We start from the raw sequence: 23019 nt of genomic DNA on the forward strand, positions 1-23019 counted from the left end.
GTGCAAATTGGCTGTTGCATTTCCCTACACTTCAAAAGTATTTCATTGGCCGTGAAGTGCTTTGGGAGGTCCTGAGGTTGTGAATGGCGCTATATAAATGCAAATCCTTTCTTTCCTTACATGACTGATTTTAACACCCAGCACTGTTGGATATTAATAGAGCATTGTATCATGATGGAATATGTTTAATATTTCCGTGGCCAACTGTCCCTTAGTTTCGCGTTTAAAAATATTACTATTTTCATCAACAACAACTTGCAATTATATAGCACCTTTAACATAGAAAAACATCACAATGGATTTTTAGTGAGATATTTCAGACCTACAAATAGTGCCACATGACCAGAGGCTCATCAGCAACTGTTGCTTTCTTACAGATATACCAATGATTTCAGGTTGTTAAAAGGATTTCCAGAACGGCGATCCTTAATTCGGGTCGAAGACCTCATTGATAATTTAAGAGTCATAACTATTAATTCAATAACTAGGCCCGAGTAGGTTTTATTTGACTGTCTCTCATGGGAGGTACTAAACAGACTTCCAGACCCCACTCCACCACCAGCCGTATATACTAGCCCTGTTAGATTTTCCACGACTATCTCTCCATTTCTCCCCATCCCCATTTTCTCTCAGTCCATTTGCTCTATGTTTTGGACCCTCGCTGGTATGCAGTCTGTAGCTCCTAATGCAATGACTGTAATATCGACATGTACGCAGTCTGGGCACTGCCCAATTATCTTATCAAGACCCTAGTTGTAGTTGACCAGATCAGATCTCTGCTCCCCATTTGGGAAATCAAACCTTTTCTTTCATTGTATTTTTTTTTGTTCAAAGTAATCAAATAGCCAAAAAAAATGAGCGATTAGAGAAAAAGCACCAGCTTGGGAGTGGTGAAATAAGAGCTTATGGGTTTTGTTTTCCCACCGTCAAGTTGAATTATCTTACAGTACCCCACTGCTTCTGTCAGCTGTTATATTTATAGTAGATGTTAGTTTGCTGATTAAAAATTTGTGACTTTTAACAATCTGAGGTTATATGGCACTATTTGTGAGACTGAATTATGTCACTGAATGTATCTCATCACTTGGGAGTCACACCAATATACAATCTGCCAATTCTACATTCTGGCCCCGAAAATCCACCACCGTTCTGGTGTGCTTCAGCGGGAGTATGCTGGAACAGCCAGAAACTAGTCTAGCAGAGAGATATGCTGGATCCTGACCTAGCGCCAGAGTTTTTGGGGTGACTTGCCGGGGGACAGAGCCTCTGTCCGAGCCCTCAATATGGACATAGGCCTGTGGGTGGGGTGGGGCCAGAGGAAAGGGTTACAAAACATTGAGGCTCCTGTTTCCACCCCCCCCCCCTGGACTTCATAGGGACCTGGCTCATGGTCGGCAAAGGTATGCCTGATCTAACCAGGCATAACTCCCTGATGGGTGGAAATGGTGCCCACCTGGGACTCCAGGCCAGGATTGAGGCCTAGGCCTCACTGGGTGCAATTTTCTTTTTTTACTGCAGTTTTTAAAGCAATCCCCTTACAAAGGGGACAACCACAAGGTTCTTCTGATGGGGGCTGGGGGTGGGGGGGTTGGTAGCGATCAGGCAAACCTTCTCTGACCCAGTACACCTTTGCCAACCTTTCCAGGGTCTCAATCATGGTGGACGCCCTAGATGTGCTGCTAGTAGTGTGGGTGCCCGCGATTTGCATGCAAGTTTGCTGCCGTGCAAGTTCCTGGTGGGCACACTCCTAGTGCCATTAGCCTGTAGATACTAGGGACTTCTATTTCTATTGTTCTTGTCAGTTCAAATCATAGAAGCATAGAAAGGTTATAGCACAGAAGGAGGCCATTCGGCCCATCGAGTCCGCACGGCTCTATGCAAGAGCAATCCAGCTAGTCCCACTCCCCCATCCTATCCCCGTAGCCCGGCCCCTTTTTTCCGTTCGAGTATTTATCCAGATCCCTTTGAAGGCCTTGATTGAATCTGCCTCCACCACCCACTTGGGCAGTGAATTCCAGATCCCAACCACTCGCTGTGTAAAAAAGTTTTTCCTCATGTCACCTTTGGTTCTTTTGCCAATCACCTTAAATCTATGTCCTCTGATTCTTGAGCCTTCTGCCAATGGGAACAGTTTCTCTCTATTTACTCTGTCTAGACCCTTCATGATTTTGAATACCTCTATCAAATCTCCTCGCAACCATCTCTGTTCCAAGAAGAACAACCCCAGCTTCTCCAATCTATCTACGTAACTAAAGTTCCCTGGAATCATTCTAGTAAATCTCTTTTGCACCCTCTCTAAGGCTTTCGCATCTTTCCTAAAGTGCGGTGCCCAGAACTGGACACAATACTTCAGTTGTGGACGAACTATTGTTTTATTAAGGTTCATCATGACTTCCATACTTTTGTACTCAATGCCTCTATTTATAAAGCCCAGGATCCCGTATGCTTTTTTAACCACTTTCTCAACCTGCCCTGCCACCTTCAACGATTTGTGCACAAATGCCCCCAGATCTCTGTGTTCTTGCACCCCTTTTAGAATTGTGCCCTCTAGTTTATATTGCCTCTCCTCGTTCTTCCTACCAAAATGTATCACTTTGCCTTTTTCTGCGTTAAATTTCATCTGCCACGTGTCCACCCATTCCACCAGCCTGTCTATATCCTCTTGAAGTCTCTCATTATCCTCCTCACTGTTTACCACCCTTCCAAGTTTTGTGTCATCTGCAAATTTTGAAATTGTGCCCTGTACACCCAAGTCCAAGTCATTAATATATATCAAGAAAAGCAGTGGTCCCAGCACCGTCCCCTGGGGAACATCATTGTGCACCTCCCTCCAGTCTGAAAAACAACCGTTCACTATTACTCTCTGTTTCCTGCCCCTTACCCAATATTGCATCCATGTTGCTACTGTCCCTTTTATTCCATGGGCCACAATCTTGATGATAAGCCTACCATGCGGCACTTCATCAAACACCTTTTGAAAGTCCATATACATCACATCAACTGCATTGCCTTCATCTACTCTCTCTGTTACCTCATCAAAAAACTCTTATCATGTTAGTTAAACATGATTTGCCTTTAACAAATCCGTGCTGGCTTTCCCTAATCAATCCACCCTCGTCCAAGTGACTGTTAATTCTGTCCTGGATTATCGTTTCTAAAAGTTTCCCCACCACTGAGGTTAAACTGACTAGCCTATAGTTGCTGGGTTTATCCTTACACCCTTTTTTGAACAAGGATGTAACATTTGCAGTTCTCCAGTCCTCTGGCACCACCCCTGTATCTAAGGATGTTTGGAAGATTATGGCCAGTACCTCCGCAATTTGCACCCTTACTTCCCTCAGCAACCTAGGATGCATCCCATCCAGAGCAGGTGAGTTATCTACTTTAAGTATAGCTCGCCTTTAAAGTACCTCCTCTTTCTCAATTTTTAGCCCATCCAGTATCTCAACTAGACCTTCATTTACCGAGACTCTGGCAGCATCTTCTCCCTTGCTAAAGACAGATGCAATGTACTCATTTAGTACCTCGGCCATCCCCTCTGCCTCCATGAGTAGATCTCCTTTATGGTCCCTAATCAGCCCCACCCCTCCTCTTACTACCCATTTACATGCCTATAGAAGACTTTTGGATTCCCTTTTATATTTGCCGCCAGTCTATTCTCATAATCTCTCTTTGCCTTTCTTATTTCCTTTTTCACTTCCCCTCTGAACTTTCTATATTCTGCCTGGTTCTCACTTGTGTTATTAACCTGACATCTGTCTTACGCCCCTTTTTTCATCTTACTCACTATCTCTTTTATGATCCAGGGAGCTCTGGCTTTAGTTGCTCTGCCTTTCTGCCAGTGGATTCTCTGACTGAAAATAGCTCAAGTTACTTGTGTGCTCCATATATCCTTTCCAAAAGTATTTTAATAAAGAGGAGATGTTGAAGTGACCGAAATGAAGTTTTTAAGATTGTGAAGAGTACTGACGACATTGATCTAGGCCAGTTGTTCAGTGCGCAACAGTTCATTTACCAGGGATATAAGTTACAAATTAGGAAGTTCAGAGTATGAAGGAAAATCAGACAGAACTTTTTCATCCAAAGGGTAAGTGACAAGGAAAGACAGTTTAAACATTCAGTATAAATAGATTGGAGGGGGTGCAAGGGATAATGCATCTCCGTCTTGAAGAATGAGGAATAGAAAAGTGTCCCAAGAATTTCACTTTTATTTTGGGGAAGGAGAGAACACCCTGAAGCACATTATCTGCAAGAACAAACAAAGAGTGGCATTGATGTGGCCCTCAGAGTCAGGAGTCAACAAGGACAACAATAACTTGTGCATAATTAGCACCTTTTAACTTAGTAAAAGTTATCAGGTTCTTCACAGAGGTGAAAACTCCCAGCGAACAGTACTAGCATAAGAACTGGGGGAAGATGACTGAATGCATGGTCAAAGAGATAGGTTTTGAGGAGGCCTTTGAAGGTGGGGGAAAAGGTAGCAAGGTGAAGGATTTCAAGGAGAGTGTAGGCCCAGATAGCTGAATGTTCTGCCACTAAATGTGGAACGAAGGCAGAGGAGGTGTAAAGAAAGCTAGAGTTGGAAGAGTAGAGGGCGTGCGCTGGGATGTAGGGCTGGAGAAGACTGCAGAGATAAGGAGGTTTGAAACGATGGAGGAATTTGTAAACAAAAACAAGGATTTTAATTCATTGCATTGGGGAACGAGGAACCAATACAGGTGTATAAGGACAGAGGCGATGGCAATTTGACTTAGTGCGGATCAGGATGCATGCTGTCGAGTTTTGGATGAATTGGAGTTTATATAGGACGGAGGCTGATGAGAATATTGCAGCAGTTGAACCTGGAGGTGATGAAAGAAAGGACGAGGGTGTCAGTGGCGCGGGGGTGTAAGGTGTACTGGAGGCAAGTGATGTTACGAAAGTGGAAATAGGTCGTCTAAGTGGATAGAATATGGGATTTGAAATTCAGGCTACTGGGGAGACGATGGAATCAGGAACTGGGGTGCCAAGTTTTTGGCGGGAGTCAAACTGAATGGCTTTGGTCTGCTGAAATTAAGTTAAAGAAATTTCTAGCTCATGCAAGTCTTGATATCGGACAAGCAGTCAAACTGTGCAGGGGCAGTAAAGGGGTCACTGGTGGAAGAATCCTGGATTTGTGGATGAAGAAGTTAGCATGACCAAGGGTAACTGCAGATAAGAAAAACAAAAAATCTTGAAGTTATAATCTTGTACTTTGTACACACATTCTAAATTTTTTTTTATTCGTTCATGGGATGTGGGCGTCGCTGGCAAGGCCAGCATTTATTGCCCATCCCTAATTGCCCTTGAGAAGGTGGTGGTGAGCCGCCTTCTTGAACCGCTGCAGTCAGTGTGGTGAAGGTTCTCCCACAGTGCTGTTAGGTGGGGAGTTCCAGGATTTTGACCCAGCGACGATGAAGGAACGGCGATATATTTCCAAGTCGGGATGGCGTTGTTCCCATGTGCCTGCTGCCCTCGTCCTTCTAGGTGGTGGAGGTTGCGGATTTGGGAGGTGCTGTCGAAGAAGCCTTGGCGAGTTGCTGCAGTGCATCCTGTGGATGGTACACACTGCAGCCACTGTGCGCCGGTGGTGAAGGGAGTGAATATTTAGGGTGGTGGATGGGGTGCCAATCAAGCGGGCTGCTTTGTCCTGGATGGTGTCGAGCTTCTTGAGTGTTGTTGGAGCTGCACTCATCCAGGCAAGTGGAGAGTATTCCATCACACTCCTGACTTGTGCCTTGTAGATGGTGGAAAGGCTTTGGGGAGTCAGGAGGTGAGTCACTCGCCGCAGAATACCCAGCCTCTGACCTGCTCTCGTAGCCACAGTATTTATATGGCTGGTCCAGTTAAGTTTCTGGTCAATGGTGACCCCCAGGATGTTGATGGTGGGGGATTTGGCGATGGTAATGTTGTTGAATATCATGGGGAGGTGGTTAGACTCTCTCTTGTTGGAGATGATCATTGCCTGTTACTTGCCACTTATCAGCGGAAGCCTGGATGTTGTCCAGGTCTTGCTGCATGTGGGCTCGGACTGCTTCATTATCTGAGGGGTTGCGAATGGAACTGAACACTGTGCAATCATCAGCGCACATCCCCATTTCTGACCTTACGGTGGAGGGAAGGTCATTGATGAAGCAGCTGAAGATGGTTGGGCCTAGGACACTGCCCTGAGGAACTCCTGCAGCAATATCCTGGGGCTGAGATGATTGGCCTCCAACAACCACTACCATCTTCCTTTGTGCTAGGTACGACCCCAGCTACTGGAGAGTTTTCCCCCTGATTCCCATTGACTTCAATTTTACTAGGGCTCCTTGGTGCCACACTCGGTCAAATGCTGCCTTGATGTCAAGGGCAGTCACTCTCACCTCACCTCTGGAATTCAGCTCTTTTGTCCATGTTTGGACCAAGGCTGTAATGAGGTCTGGAGCCGAGTGGTCCTGGCGGAACCCAAACTGAGCATCGGTGCGCAGGTTATTGGTGAGTAAGTGCCGCTTGATAGCACTGTCGACGACACCTTCCATCACTTTGCTGATGATGGAGAGTAGACTGATGGGGCGGTAATTGGCCGGATTGGATTTGTCCTGCTTTTTGTGGACAGGACATACCTGGGCAATTTTCCACATTGTCGGGTAGACGCCAGTGTTGTAGCTGTACTGGAACAGTTTGGCTAGAGGCGCGGCTAGTTCTGGAGCACAAGTCTTCAGCACTACAGCTGGGATGTTGTCGGGGCCCATTGCCTTTGTTGTTTCCAGTGCACTCAGCCATTTCTTGATGTCACATGGAGTGAATTGAATTGGCTGAAGACTGGCTTCTGTGATGGTGGGGACATCAGGAGAAGGCCGAGATGGATCATCTACTCAGCACTTCTGGCTGAAGATGGTTGCAAATGCTTCCGCCTTGTCTTTTGGACTCTGCCATCATTGAGGATGGGAATGTTTACAGAGCATCCTCCTCCCGTTAGTTGTTTAATTGTCCACCACCATTCACGACTGGAGGTGGCAGGACTGCAGAGCTTTGATCTGATCCATTGGTTGTGGAATTACTTAGCTCCGTCTATAGCATGTTGCTTCCGCTGTTTAGCATGCATGTTGTCCTGTATTGTAGCTTCACCAGGTTGGTACCTCATTTTTAGCTACGCCTGGTGCTGCTCCCGGCATGCTCTTCTACTCTCCTCTTTGCACCAGGGTTGATCCCCTGGCTTGTTGGTAATGGTAGAGTGAGGAATATGCCGGGCCATGAGGTTACAGATTGTGTTGGAATACAATTCTGCTGCTGCTGATGGCCCACAGCTTCTCATGGATGCCCAGTTTTGAGCTGCTAGATCTGTTCTAAATCTATCCCATTTAGCACGGTGGTAGTGCCACACATACACATTGGATGGTGTCCTCACTGTGAACTCGGGACTTCGTCTCCTCAAGGACTGTGCGGTGGTCACTCCTACCAATACTATCATGGACAGATGCATGTGCGACAGGTAGATTGGTGAGGACGAGGTTTTTCCCATGTGTTGGTTTGCTCACCAAATGCCGCAGGCCCAGTCTGGCAGCTATGTCCTTCAGGACTCGGCCAGCTCGGCCAGTAGTGGTGCTACCAATCCACTCTTGGTGATGGACATTGAAGTCCCCCAACCAGAGTACATATTTGTCAAATATGCAGGATGTTCATATTAAGGAAAGCAATGGTGTGTTTAGTTGCTGTTGGCATGGAAACCAGAATTCTACTGAAGGTAGAATTCAGTGCTTAGATTGTATTGAAACTTTTCTTAGAAATACAATTAATTTTTTTTTGCATAGCCCGCTGCTTTCTGTCACTGAGGGAAGATTTGCTCTGTGCACTACATGTAACAAAATCATAAATCACTTTATAAGGAATAGCGTTTCAATTTTGTTAGAGTGCACAGAGGAAACATTCCCCTATTTACTTAAACTGGTTCATATTCTCATTGCATGAATATTTAATTTCCTTTATGATATATTTCTTTATGGATTTTACCAAGGCTTTTAACAAGGTCCCACATGGCAGACTGGTCAGAAAAGTAAAATCCCATGGGATCCAATGGAAAGTGGCAAGTTGGATCCAAAATTGGCTCCGTGGCAGGAAGCAAAGGGTAACGGTTGATGGGTGTTTTTGTGACTGGAAGGCTGTTTCCAGCGGGGTTCCATAGGGTTCAGTACTAGGTCCCTTGCTTTTTGTGGTCTCAATCAATGATTTAGACTTAAATGTAGGGGGCATGATTAGGAAGTTTGCAAATGATACCAAAGTTGGCCGTGTGGTTGATAGTGAGGAGGAAAGCTGTAGACTGCAGGAAGATATCAGTGGTGGGCAGAAAAGTAGCAAATGGAATTCAATCCAGAGAAGTGTGAGGTAATGCATTTGGGGAGGGCAAACAAGGCAAGGGAACACACAATAAATGGGAGGATACTGAGAGGTTCAGAGGAACAGAGGAACCTTGAAGTGCATGTCCACAGATCCCTGAAACTGGCAGGACAGGTAAATAAGGTGGTTATGAAGGCATACGGGATACTTTCCTTTATTAGCCGAGGCATAGAATATAAGAGCAGGAAGGTCATGCTAGAACTGTATAAAACACTAGTTTGGCCACAGCTTGAGTACTGCTTAGAGTTCTGGTCACCACATTACAGGAAAAATGTAATTGCATTAGAGTGGGTACAGAGAAGATTTACGAGGATGTTGCCAGGACTGGAGAATTTTAGCTATGAGGAAAGATTGGACAGGCTGGGGTTGTTCTCTTTGGAACAGAGGAGGCCGAGGGGTGATTTAATTGAGGTGTATAAAATTTTGAGGGGCCGAGATAGAATGGATAGGGAGGACCTATTTCCCTTCGCGGGGGCGGTGGGGGGGGGGTCAATAAACAGAGAGCATAGATTTAAAGTAATTGGTAGAAGGATTAGACGGGAGCTGAGGAGAAATTTTTTCACCCAGAGGGTGGTGGGAGTCTGGAACTCACTGCCTGGAAGGGTGATTGAGGCAGAAACCCTCGTCACATTTAAAAAGGTACTTGGATGTGCACTTGAAGTGCCGTAACCTACAAGGCTATGGACCAAGAGCTGGAAAGTGGGATTAGGCTGGCTGGATCTTTTTCGGCCAGCACAGACACGTTGGGCTAAATGGCCTCCTTCTGTGATGTAAATTTCTATGATTCTATACATTAGATTGTTTGGTGGATAAACAAATATTTGATTCACCCACCATTTTACAGAAGGTAGAATCCTTGCAGAAATTTGGTTTGAGGTGATCACTTGTTGACTAACAATTAGTTGTAGTTTATTTCAGGATTGATTGGGCCTTTAAAGGTGTCGTTATACTCCAGGTACTGGTTCGAGACCTGCACATGTTGACCAGATTTAAAAGTTATCAGGAGGGCTGATTTTTAACTTTCGGTGATGGCAGCAGACGGGCGGTAGCAGACCAGCCTCGTTACACACCTCAACCAATTTCCCATTCCACCGAAGTCATTGGAGAGGAAGATGGGGGAGGGGTGTATAATGGGCAGCCGATCTGCTGCCACCTGTTTTCTGCCACCACCGAAGGTTAAAATCAGTCTCAGGCAGTCCAATTATTTTGTCTCAGGCTACAGTTAAATTTTGTCCAGATGTGTTTTGGGTAACTTCACACCCAAATTAATCAACACCGTTTGGCACTGCCGTGAAGCTGAAAGTGTGCTGCATCAGCGCAAACTGTGTGGTATAACTGACTTGTCATTTTCTCCTACAAAGCAAATCCCTCTGAATAGGCCACCGCTTGCTCTCAGCATGGCAGTTACAGCTTAGAGTTGTCTGCAAAAAATGTCACTGCTAATCCTTCATAGTTTCCTGCTCAGGATTAATGTGACATCTGCAAAAATGATTGCCTGTAAAGTCTCAAATGCTAGTTATTACACGGCAGATTTAGTCACTGCACAGAACCAAAGGAATTTGTTTTCATCCTGCGTCAGCAGTAAAGGCCACATGGGAATTTGATGTTATTTTCTAATTGTTGTAAAAGGGGACTGTAGGTCTCAAAGGTAAAGCTGCCTTCATTTCTAAGTGATTAGTTTAATTTTAATCAACATTACTATTTTATTTAATTAGCTAAAGATCTGCTTGGCAAGGATTCAGTTAACATTAAAACGGATGCTTTGGAGCATTTAGTATTTAAATAGAGGTTTACACTAGAGCAAACTGGCTCTCTGTAAATGCGCCGATGCTGTGATTTCACGTTCAATCAGAACCATTATGTCCTATTCCCTAATGGCTTAGTCAGTTTATCCGGTGAGTCGATGAATCACACAAATCAGGAAGGTCCCAGGTTCAGATCCCAGTCCGTGCTGAATTAGCTGGTTTCAGCCAGTTCAGGTCTATGGATGTTGGCCTTAACGTCCTGGGATGTGGAAGGGTAAATTGGCCTCTACTCACTGGTGATTGTTATGATGTGACTGCTGCTGAAAGTGCACATATGTGGATAGGATCAGGCTCCGCTGTAATGTCTCCCAGGGCTGAAAAGTAGACTGACATTCCCTGTCAGGAGTAACGGCCACTTCTATAAGGTTTCTGCAGGTGACTGGCATCTGTAGAGCAAGAAGCTAATGTCTTTGGGATAGGAGATGGGAAAAGGAGAAAACTGGCAAAAAAAAAGATGGATTTTTTTGGGTTTAATATGCAATTAACATCCATTTTTTTGTGTGAAATGTAAAGGAAAATTGTGTGCTATCCCGCAGCACTCATTTAGCATCCTAATAGTTCTGCCTGCAATTTTCCTGCTCAATGGGGTGTTCCTATTTAAACCTCATGTTAATGAGGTCCAAATGTTTTCATGATTTTGCAGCCTGTCTTTCTGTATCCGCCCCAGGTGCAGGTCAGGTGCTGCTTGCTCCCCTATAAACTCAGCATTATGAGGCAGGTAACTTACTGTTTTGAACGCCATCAATGTCAACCCCAGTCCATCACCGGCATCTCCACATCATCAATAAGGGAAGCCATATTAATTGTGTAATCTTGCAGATTTACATACAAAAGGTAAAGTGGGAAGATTTTTGACATGTTTTAAGGACAGTAAATTCCCAGTGCTCTTACCATGTTCAAATTCAGCCACCATGCTGGACTTAATGGGTGTGCCTTTTGGAGCCTCCCTTTATCTATGCTTCCTGAAGGAGTAAGGAAGGGGATGAACAGGAAGAACATAAGGAGTGATGTTGGATGCCTCCCCGGAAAACCTCAATCTCCGGTTGCACTGGTATATATTTGAACCTGTCAGAGGACATGAGGGCCTTTAGATGTGGTAATGAGGATATGGACAAATATGACATCCTTCCCTGATGGCTACATAGAAGTGGGTCATATTAATCCATCCTCTCTAAAGGGAAATAAAGATTTGAGATATAACTGCATTTTTCTGTTAAATGGGGCTGTCATTTGCAAACTATCTGAAAAACTGGCTTCTGTTTGTGAAGATGAAGGTAGAAAAACCCAACTCCTCAGGGAACTAAAAGAAACAAACAAGTGTTTGAACTGGTTAGTACTGGAGCACACATGACAACCGAGAAAACCTTCAAAAGCTGACTAGCAGCTTCAAAAAGTGACACAGCCCCAAGAAGCTACCAACTTAAAAACAGTCTTGATTATAGTCCTTAAGATATGGGAAGTCAAAGAGCTTGTCATAATTATGCAGTACGTATGATCAAAAGAGGCACTGCAGAAACTCACCAAGTTTACTTTGTCAGCACCTCCCTCCCTGCGACCTTGACCACCCAGAAGGACGAGCAGCAGCATCTTAGGAACACCATCATCTCCAAGTCTCACACTATCCTGACTTGGACATACGTCGTCACTGGGTCAACATTGTGGTACTCCCTACCTAACACCATTGTGGGAGCACCATCACCGCAAGACTTGCAGTATTTAGGGGAAGGCCCACCACCACCTTCTAAGACCAACCAGGGATGGGCAATAAATGCAGTGTTGCCAGCATCGCCGCACCCCAAGAACAAATTTTAAAAAGTTTACACTTTTAAGCTTCAGTTACACTCGCTGTTCAATCAAAATGTAGCTTGCAGCAATGGCAATGTAGAATTTACTGAAGTGGGACGTGAGTGTTTACGGCAGAGATTTAGTTTTTAGACGGCCGGTGGTACAGTTTCCCCTTGTGCCACAGAAAAATTTTGATTTCGCTTTATTTGATGCATTTTCTGACAGTTTGGAGTTAGCTGTAAGTCTTACTTTCGAGTCAAGGATAATGAGGTATGAATTGGTCTTGGGCGACAGCACAAAATGGCAGTAGCAAATCGGCAACTCATTTTGCATTCTGCTCGATTTCAATGGAAAATAAAATTGGGCGGGATATAAAACGGGCTGCGGCCAATTCGCTGTCGTCTGTTTTTACGCTTCCACCCCTGGTGAATTTATACCCCAATTTATCTTGAAAGGGTTACAGCTATTTTAAATATGAAAATAAAAATGCAGTGCAAGGACCTCATTACAACTTTACTATTGTAAACAATTTTACAACACCAAGTTATAGTCCAGCAATGTTATAACTTGGTGTTGTAAAATTGTTTACAATTGTCAACCCCAGTCCATCACCGGCATCGCCACATCATGACAACTTTACTAGGCAAAGTTAAAATAAATAAATTACCAAGCTTCCATTTAAAATAGTGGACAGAAGAATGTTAAATCAGCACGATAGGTGTTCATGAGCCAATGCCACGAACAGTAACTTATTCCTTTTGAACCTGACAAAAGCTTACACTGAAAATAAAAAATATCACACATTGCAATTAATAAAAAAAACAGTAGTATACAAAAATGTGATTTGCAGGAACAGGTAGAGGGAACAGCGTACCCTCGTTTGGACCTGCCTAACTGCCTCTAGTCTGGTTTGCAATCTATTATGTTCTTACTGATTATTAATGTCACTTCTCTCATTTCCTTGTTGACGTTGATTGCTCTAATATTAACTGTGTGGGCTCTTTCCCTGGTTTCTGCACAGTAACAAAGGCTGCTTTACTATGACTGAAAGCACTTTTCTATGTTATGGCCATAACTAGGTAGTATAACTCACCCACAAACAGGCCAAGGGTCTGTCTCACACATGAGAGTCCTACACTGCACACTAGTGAAATCCTAAATAGGGTAATCTCAGTGCCATTTTTAAATTAAGTAAAACTCACTAGCATTGAATCACACTCCCTATTTTATTTCCAAACTCTAGAAATTTCACAAATCCAGTGACAGGACTGCTCAAATAAAACCAGTTAATATATTCACAACTGGGAACATCCTCCTTATCACAAAAAAAATTCATTAAGACAATAGCTGGCCGTGCCTCAGAAAATCCCTTTCAGGAAAATGGATAGCTTTTGAAGCTATATTTAGCAACTTATTTGTTACATAGAACTTATCTGAGGACAAACATTAAATAACCACACGTGATTGCAACTCACAAACCACCAGCTGTTCTTAAAACTTTTCTGCCTCAAGTGTATGTATAACTAGGAGTTGGACAAAGTAATGTCTAATTAATTGGGACCAGCAGCCTTTAGTCCTGCCCATTAATTGATCTGATTCGTTCACATTGATAACCTCCAATCCCAGTGGGAAAAGTTGATTTTTCTTGTGAAATGTTAACAGGCAGACATCTGGGTTGAAATTTTGGCCTGTCTGTTTAATAGGCTGGGGGGATTGGCATGTATGTTGAAGGGATTGCATCATATCTACTTCTAATGTGCACACAAACACATGTTATATCACCCATGAGTAAAGCAAGTGATTTAGTGCAGTCTGACAGCAAATCCCATTAATTACTATAATTAGTGAGTCCAGCTCCTGAATACCACTTTTGCATAATTTTCCCAGGGGCCGTGAAACTTCTACGGGACGACTTTAACCCACATCGCCCAGTGGGAATGTGGCATCCGTGCAGTTAAAATCGTCTCCAAAAACGTACCGCCCTGTTCCTGCTTAGTTTCCGCCATCGACTCCTTAACTGATGCCCACCTGACTCAGGCAGTAGCCTCATTAATTCATGTAATTCAAGGTCCTATGATGTCAGTAGGATCCCGATGGCATTTTAACAGCCAAATGAGCAGGGCAGCAGCCACGACTGCCCAGCTCAAGTAGAACCTGGTCTGCAGGAAGAAGAGGCCCTGTAAGGTAAGTGTAAAACATTCCTTAGTAGGGTCAAGAGAAGCAGGACTGCTCCTCCAGGCCCCACAAGGAAAGTCTGGGCTTCTGCTGCTTCTTCCGACCCACAAGACTCCTGCTGAACCTCCCCCGCCGAGACTTACCTCAGTGCAGGCGAGTGGCCTCCGGGCAGCCTGATCTTTGCCTGCAGGCAGTCAAGTAGCTGCCTCTTCCCATATGTTTTGGGCGGGCATTCAAATAGCCTGGGCCTCAAGTTGATGTCGTCGGGGGAAGGGGTGATTTGACGCCCACTCCCTCCCTATCCACCCAAAAACCGCTCCCAGTTAAAATCCCCCTCCCTGGTTTGTGAGTAAATCTGAGTTCTGACATACCGCTTGATCTAACCATGAGGCCCGCCACATCATCACCAAATCCATCATTTCTTTTACTTAGAATTACATAGAATCTACGACATCGAAACAAACCATTTGGTCCAACTGGTCTGTGCCGGTGTTTAAACTCCATACAAACCTCCTCTCGCTCTAATTACTTCTCCCCGCCCTGGCTCATCTCCCTGTAATCCCTTTTCCCTCATGTATGCATCAAGCCTCCCCTTAAATGCTATCTTTTCAACCACTCCATGTGGCAGCGAGTTCCACATTCTCAGCGCTCTCTGTGAGAAGAAATTCCTCCTAAATTTTTTATTTGATCTGTTACTGTCTATCTTATAATTATGCCCCTTTGCTTTGGACTCACCCACAAATGGAAACAGTTTCTCCACAACCATCCTATCGAACCCCTTCATAATTATAAAGAGCTTGATCAGGCCTCCTCTTAGTCTTCTCTTTTCCAGAGAAAAGAGCCCCAGCCTGCTCAATCTTTTCTGATAGTTGCATTCTCTCAATTCTGGTAACATCCTTGTAAATGTTTTCTGCACTTTCTCCAATGCTCCAATATCCTTTTTGTAGTATGAAGACCATAACTGCTTACAGTGGTCTAACCAACTTTTTATATAAATTTAACATTACCTCCATGCTTTTATATTTTATTCCTCTAGAAATGAACCCCAATACTTTGTTTGCATCTTGATTGCCGTATCAACTTGTCTTGCTACTTTTAGTAATTTATGTATCTGTAATCCTAGATATCTTTGCTCCTCTACCCCATTTTGTTTCTTACCTTCCAAGGAATATATGGCCTCTTTATTCCTCCTACTAAAATGAACCACCTCACACTTTACTATATTGAAGTTCATTTGCTATTTATCCATCCACTCTGCAAGCCTGAATGTCTTCCTGAATTTTGGTGCAGTCCTCCATATTATTAGCTATACCTCCAAAATTTGGTATTATTTGCAAATTTCGACACCATACCTCCAATTTCTGAGTCTGAGTCATTTATGTATATGGTGAACAACAGTGGTCCCAGCACAGATCCCTGCAGGACACCACTTCCCACATTCTGCAAGTCTGCAAAGCTTCCGTTAACTCCTACCTTCTGATTTCTATTTTGTAGCTGCCTTTCAATCCATTCTGCTGCCTGACTCCTGACTCCACATGTCCTGACCTTTGTCATGAATCTCTTATGTGGCATTTTATGAAAGCCTTCTGAAAGTCCATGTATACCACATCCACTGTATTGCCTTCGTCTACTCTTTCTGTTATTTCTTCAAAGAATTCAATAAGGTTGGTTAAACTTGACCTTCCTTTTAGAAACCCATGCTGACTATCTTTTATTATATTCTCCACCTCCAGATGTTTTATTATCTGATCTTTTAGTAAAGATTCTAGAATCCTTCCTACCACTGACGTTAAGCTAACTGGTATATAGTTCCCTGGATTAGTTCTATCTCCCTTTTTGAAGATAGGAATTACATTTGCTGTTTGCCAATCCTCTGGCACTATTTCTTTTTTTATTGAATTTTTTAATATGGATACCGGTAACAGTGCTATCTCCTCCCTAGATTCTTTGAGTATCTGCGGGTGCAATCCATCTGGACCCAGGGCTTTGGCTGGTTTGTCTAGTATCTCCTTTCCATCTTAGCTTTTGTAATATTCTTCTCGACTTCTTCTACTGTTGTCATTTCCTCTTTGGTAGCCTTTTCAGTGAGAACTGAGGCAAAGTATCTACTCAGTATCAAAAGCAAAATACTGCGGATGCTGGAAATCTGAAATAAAAACAGAAAATGCTGACAGGTCTTTGACCTGAAACATTAACTCTGTTTCTTTCTCCACAGATGCTGCCTGACTTGCTGAGCTTCTCCAGCATTTTCTGTTGTTATCTATTCAGTATCCCTGCCATTTCAGTATTATCTCCTGTGAGTTTATCTTGTTCATCCCATAATGACCCTATCCCTAATTTAACTTTCTTTTGTTACTTATGTGCCTATAGAATACTTTACTATTTCTTTTTATGTTCTTTGATATTTTAATTTCATATTTCTTCTTTGCCTTCCTAAGTGTCTTTTTATCACCTTTCTTATACTCATCAGATTCCCTTTTGTCATCCTCTCCTTTATTGTTTCTGTACTTTGCGTATGCCTTTTTCTTTAGATTCAATATTATCCTCACCTCTACCTATCCATGGCAGCTTATTCTTGGCTAGTTTGTTCTTATTTTTCGAGGAACATGTTTCTCCTGAACTCTATTGACTTGAGGTCATCTTTTTAGACTAGTTTCACATCTGAGGCACAATTTGATAAACGTTGGCGAGCAGAATGTGTAGACAAAATCATAATAGATACCTTGTGAGATGTAGGAAAATATTTTCAGTGGGCGCTTCCTGCCATTATCATTATAAAGTGGGTGTTAACCCGTTCTCACAATTCCACAGGTACTGCACTCCACCAATGAGCAATTTTTTTTTAATGAGAACATTTTCACTATCCCCTCACCACAGCTGAGCACATTCCTGTGCCTCTGCACTGAGTAGGTGTTCAACCCCTGTCCCCTCCCCAAACAAGTTTTTGACCCCTCTTTGACCCCCCCCCTCAGAAAGATCACCCCTCCCCACAAAATGAGAAAAAATTGCCATTAAAAATCTGTGCTAGATGATAGCAGGAAGGGAGCGATGATGTCAGACACGGAAGCCCTGGAGAAGTAATGAATTTGACAGCATTTGAAACAAGCAGCAAATAAACTCCCTCCCCCTCCCCCAATGTGATACCAACGTCTCCCCCTCTGATATAGATCCCGCTCCCACCTCCTGTCTCGGCTAAGCAGGAATCATACCCCCCCCCCCCCCCCCACCCAACTGATCAGGAATTGTGCCCCCCCCGACCCCTTAATGAGCAGTAAATTGGGAATTGCACTCAAACCCCTCTCCTCCCCCCACTGGCTCCAATTCTCTTTCATTCACCACTGGCTGCCAATCCCTTCCTTCCCCAATCAACCCCCCCACCTCCCAACAATGGCTGCAGCTCCCCCTCGGGTATTCCCTACCCTACCCTAATTTATTTTCCCTTGAACAATAACCACACCCTTGATTGTATTTCCTATTCGCAGCCCCCACCTTCCCCCCTCCCATTAGCTGGTATCCTTCTCCCACAACTGGGTGAAGTCTCCAATGATTGGCAACCTCCTTGATTGTTCACACTGAGAGGATTTCCCGGGCAGAGATGCTTTTTTTAAATTTCAAAATATACTTAATTTCATAGAATTTAAAGATACACACAGTTCAATTTAAATATCACAATTCCAAATCAGTACAATTCAAAACAATACAATGCAGATCGTACACAATACAATCCCAATATTACAATTCGAACGCAGTACATTTCTTAGGATACACGGTGTGTACAAAGGTGGGATGGCCTTACACTGTGACCTTTCCCCATAGAGCCTTTACGTAGGCCGCACCTCGCTTCAGTGTGTCCCTCAGCACATACTCCTGCTCGTTGGAGTGTGCCAGTCGGAAACATTCGGTCGTGCACAGCTCCTTCAGCTGGAAGAGCGGCAGGATTCGGGCGGACAAAAGGGCCTCCTTCACGGAGTTGGTGGTCTTCCAGCAGCAGTTGATTTCTGTCTCAGTGTGCGTCCAGGGGAACAGCCCATGGAGCACAGAGTCCTGTGTTACCGAGCTGATGGGGATGAACCGGGACAGATGATAACACATCTCGCTTCACATCTTCTGCGCGAAAGGGCAGTCCACCAAGCAGAGATGCAGTCCATTGAACAGCACCCCCTTCCATTGCCTGCTGTCTCATTTGCCTCCTGCCTTACCTCTCCCCATCTTTCAGTACTTCTTTATTGGTCTTATTGGCTCCAGAAAGAAACATTTCCTCACTCCTCCTCACAATATGAAATATTAAAAAAATTTGATCTTTCATCACAAATACTGCTCTCTCTGTGGAGAATCAAAGTCAATGGAACATTTCAGAGTTCACTGATTTTAAGGGATTTTTCTGTCAATGCAAAGCTAAAATCATGCCAAAAATCTGGTTCGCCAGAAATATCTAACAGAGACCCTCCCTGCGAAATTCAAGTTTTGCACCTAAAATATACCCGCAATAACTAAAGTTTTGTATGAACTATAATCCAATTCTTTGGTTACTGGTGTTCTTAGGAATAAGTGTAGCTGAGGGTCATATTTATACGGCATACCACATAAACACATTCATCAAACAAAGTCACTAGGACATTACTTCCAAAATTCTTAATCTGAACAGGAGAGCCTCGGTGTTTTCATCTGTTTCTCATTATTGTTCAATCGAACAAATTAATCGTAGCCTGAAATCTTTCAACCTGGATTTCCCAGTAGGGGTGTTGTGTTGCACCGTACGCAGAAGTCTGGCACAGTACAAGGCATTACACAACATTCTTATTTTGTTACCCACTGTGTAAGGTAACAGGACATTTATATTGTTACTGTATAAGATAATGGAAAATATATACCATTATTCACTATGTAAAGTAATAGGACAGATATGCAGTTACTCATTGCAAGAACAAAGCTGTGTCTTGAAAATATTACATATATAGATCTGGATTGCATACATGTGGAATTGAATGTACCTCAGCAATAATCAACTATACTGTGGTTAACTGTACATTGGTGGGGGGAGGGGGAAGAAGTCATCTTTTAATGAAAACTGGAATGCACGTTTTTCTCCATATTTAACAAAATCACCGAACGCAGAGAAGTTTACAGCGCTGCAATGAGTCTCGGTTTTAACACAGTGAGGAGGAAAAGAGTGCATCGGACAACATATTTGGAATTTAAGAAAAGCAAGCGTGGAAAGTTTAGAGGAAGAAAGATAATAGTATCGATAAAAACAGAGGGACAAAAAAGGCTGAAATAGTGAGAGGTTAGAGATGGAGAGGGATCGCACATCAGACAGCAAGCGTGTTCTTGTCTCCTGTTCAAGAATGCGAGAGAGATGCTATAAGAGCTTCCTGGATTAGAGAGCACTGTTTAAGTCCTAGGCGGGGGGGGGGGGGGTCAGTGTCACTTTCAGAGTTTACATTGGAGGAAGCCTTGTCCGCCAGCAGCGCATATCGGAAAATTGGGGGCGTGCTGCCTACAATTTCCAGGTGTGTGTTACCGGCAAGCGAGGACCATCACCAGTGCCGTGGACTCAGAGAATAATCCTCTCAGGGAGTTCATATTTGTTGTAAACTCAACATTTGACAATTGATATTACACAAAGCAAATGTAGAGTGCAAACTGACATGTTACTTACACTGTTTTTAGAAACCAGTTTTATAAATTAAGAGTCACCCAGCAGCTATAGTGTAGCTATTCCACATTGTGCTGCTGATGCAGAGAGGGGTTGCATCATTGTGTTTACTGGATAAATGAAGCCAAAGTGTGAGTGACTGTTCATTTCTACTTTTCTAGGATAGTGCTAATCAGTGGCAAGAGATCCTTCTGCTCAGTGTTTTCAGTAATGCCATATCGAGACAACAGTCAGACAGGGTGAGTATACACATGGCATCAGATCTTACATGGGGCATTAAGAAAATTCAATTTGCTATTTTTACGTGTCTTACATAGTGAGAACATGAAAAAACATTCTGTTCACGTAATTCTGAGTGATACAGCGGAGGTTTCATAAGCTATATAAAGATTTCCTTATTTCCTAATTCTGGTCAGTGGAACATTTATATATTTAAACATTTGTAAATTGAAATAATAAGTTTTATGATTTTTTTGCAGAACAGCTTACATATTTTCTTTGGTTTTTTTTGAACTATTCCTGAGAAAAATAAAATCATATCCAATGGTGGTCTCCAAAAATCTGGAACCATGGCATGCATGGGATGTAATTCTATCGACATGACTAGCACATTCAAAATTTCTCAAATTGAAGCTATGTCAAAATATTATCATAGTCCTTGGCACATTAGGTTTGTGCACAGTGTGCTCCTGGTATTGATGTAAGCCTGTGGAAGAAGCGAGGGAGCAACCCTCATTCCATTTTATATTGAAGTGTTGCGTTAATATTAAAATGAGTTCACAAAGACTTAAGATCCTGCATGTAGTCAGAGCTTGGCAGGGGGAAGAGTTGTGTAGTCAGGCCAGACGAGCCAATCATTGTAACTATTATCCTTAATGATGTGGGACAATGGGGGGTCATTATTTCGATTCAGAAGCTGTCAGTCGGCATTCAAACATAAAATGTTGGGAGGAACTGAATTCACGCAGACACAACATGAGGTCAACTGACTGGGCCTCCACCCAGCAGGGCAGTAGCTGGTTTAAATAAAAGGTCTACTGGCCAACCCCTAATGGGGAAGAAGTCAGAGGCATGGCCCTCAACTTTCAGTACTCAGCGGCAAAAAAAGAGTGAGACACATGCTCAATGTCAGTTGGTAAGGTTTGCTAAGAGAGGTGGGAAAATCTAGGCCAGTCTACATTAATAAGTCCTTCACCGGCATCTCCACATCATGGCTACCTTCTTAATGTAGACATGATGTGGAGATGCCGGTGATGGACTGGGGTTGACAATTGTAAACAATTTTACAACACCAAGTTATAGTCCAGCAATTTTATTTTAAATTCACAAGCTTTCGGAGGCTGAGGAAGGAGGAAGCCTCTGAAAGCTTGTGAATTTAAAATAAAATTGCTGGACTATAACTTGGTGTTGTAAAATTGTTTACAATACATTAAGAAGGACTGATTAGCACTTTAGTGGGACAAAGGCAGATATAAACCAATAAGTTGCTTTATTTTACAATCAGTTAAATGGATGTACAAAGTAACAATTGTAGCAAATCTTGCCTTATTTCAACTTAACTTCAGTCCCTTCTTGGTAATAAAGAAAATAATTTTTAAAAAATACAGCCCACTGAACTGGTTAACTGTCCCAGAAGGGAGCAGATCCAGAACGAACTGTGGTCTGACACAGTGACTGGGCTGACCAAAAGCAAGTGTTAGAAAGCTAACAGGGACAGTGGGCTGTATATTTTTTATTATTTCCTTTATTACCAAGGAGGGACTGAAGTTAAGTTGAAATAAGGCAAGATTTGCTACAATTGTTACTTTGTACGTCCATTTACTGATTGTAAAATAAAGCAGCTTATTGATTTGTATCTGCCTTTGTCCCATTAAAGTGTTAATCAGTCCACCTTTTGACAGATTGGAGAAACATGTGAGGGCACGGGTGGGGATCACCGGTATCCAGCTCATATGACAAGGGTTACACTATAATACGTCTTGATATTGGGAACTTAAACCCCTGATTGTAAGGGACACAGGTGCACGTATGGGAGAGACCAGCAAAGCTCACATGAGAGATTATCTAATGCAGATCTGATATTTGTAACAAGCGCCTCTGATGTAGTTTAAACAGTCCAAGAAACTTCAAAGAGGTGAAAACAGTTTTGGGAGAAGTGTTAGTGGTGGTGGTGGTGAGAGACTGGAAGACTGAGGAGACAAAAGTGTTTAAAATGGATGGAGGAGCAGAGGAAGTTTAGTGTTGGCAAGGTGGCTTCGGGATAGATTTTTGAGGAGGTAAAGGGCGATGTCGGATGGGTTGGAGGCAAGTAGGGAAAGGTGGATGTTGAGGGAAGTGAGGAAGTGATCAGAGATGGCCTTGTCAGCGATAGAAATATTGGGGGTAGTAAGGTCCCATGAGATGGTGATATTGAGGGGCTGTGGGTTAGGAAGTTGACATGCATTGTGATGATGAGTAAACAAATGTAAGGAATCTTACAACACCAGGTTATAGTCCAACAAATTTATTTTAAAATCACAAGCTTTCGGAGATTATCTCCTTCGTCAGATGAATGAATGAAAAGGTTCTCAAATCGCATATCTTATACTATGTTGGGACAGCATCACACCAATCAAAAGGTGTCGTTGTTATTCAAACAGGCCAGTCACGGAGAACAGCACTTCCCAGTACACTAGATATACATTGTGTCTATTACACAGGCAGGCAGAAAGAAACTCAAAATGGCAGAGAGAGAGAGAGAGAGAGAGAATTTTAAAAAACATATAAATTTTTTCCCCCTTTTTGCTGGTGGGGTTACGTGTAGCGTGACATGAACCCAAGATCCCGGTTGAGGCCGTCCTCATGGGTGCGGAACTTGGCTATCAACTTCTGCTCGACGATTTTGCGTTGTCGTGTGTCTCGAAGGCCGCCTTGGAGAACGCTTACCCGAAGATCGGTGGCTGAATGTCCTTGACTGCTAAAGTGTTCCCCGACTGGGAGGGAACCCTCCTGTTTGGCGATTGTTGCGCGGTGTCCGTTCATCCGTTGTCGCAGCGCCTGCATGGTCTCGCCAATGTACCATGCTCTAGGGCATCCTTTCCTGCAACGTATGAGGTAAACAACGTTGGCCGAGTCACAGGAGTATGAACCATGTACCTGGTGGGTGGTGTCCTCTCGTGTGATGGTGGTATCCGTGTCGATGATCTGGCATGTCTTGCAGAGGTT

At 43.4% G+C, this 23019-nt stretch overlaps 1 protein-coding gene across 4 annotated transcripts in view; it reads left to right on the forward strand.

Annotated features, from left to right (window-relative positions):
• cables1 (Cdk5 and Abl enzyme substrate 1) overlaps positions 1–23019 on the forward strand; it is a 142431-nt gene that overhangs the window by 57006 nt on the left and 62406 nt on the right. For 2 of the 4 annotated variants that reach the window (XM_067979090.1, XM_067979097.1), the window contains exon 4: positions 19977–20054. The exons of the other annotated variants lie outside the window; for them this stretch is intronic. In XM_067979090.1, the coding sequence (XP_067835191.1) occupies positions 19977–20054 (78 nt within the window). The remainder of the gene's footprint in view (positions 1–19976; positions 20055–23019) is intronic. 4 annotated transcript variants of the gene reach the window in all.

This window comes from Heptranchias perlo, chromosome 3 (assembly GCF_035084215.1).
Source record: "Heptranchias perlo isolate sHepPer1 chromosome 3, sHepPer1.hap1, whole genome shotgun sequence".
NCBI classification, from domain to species: domain Eukaryota; kingdom Metazoa; phylum Chordata; class Chondrichthyes; order Hexanchiformes; family Hexanchidae; genus Heptranchias; species Heptranchias perlo.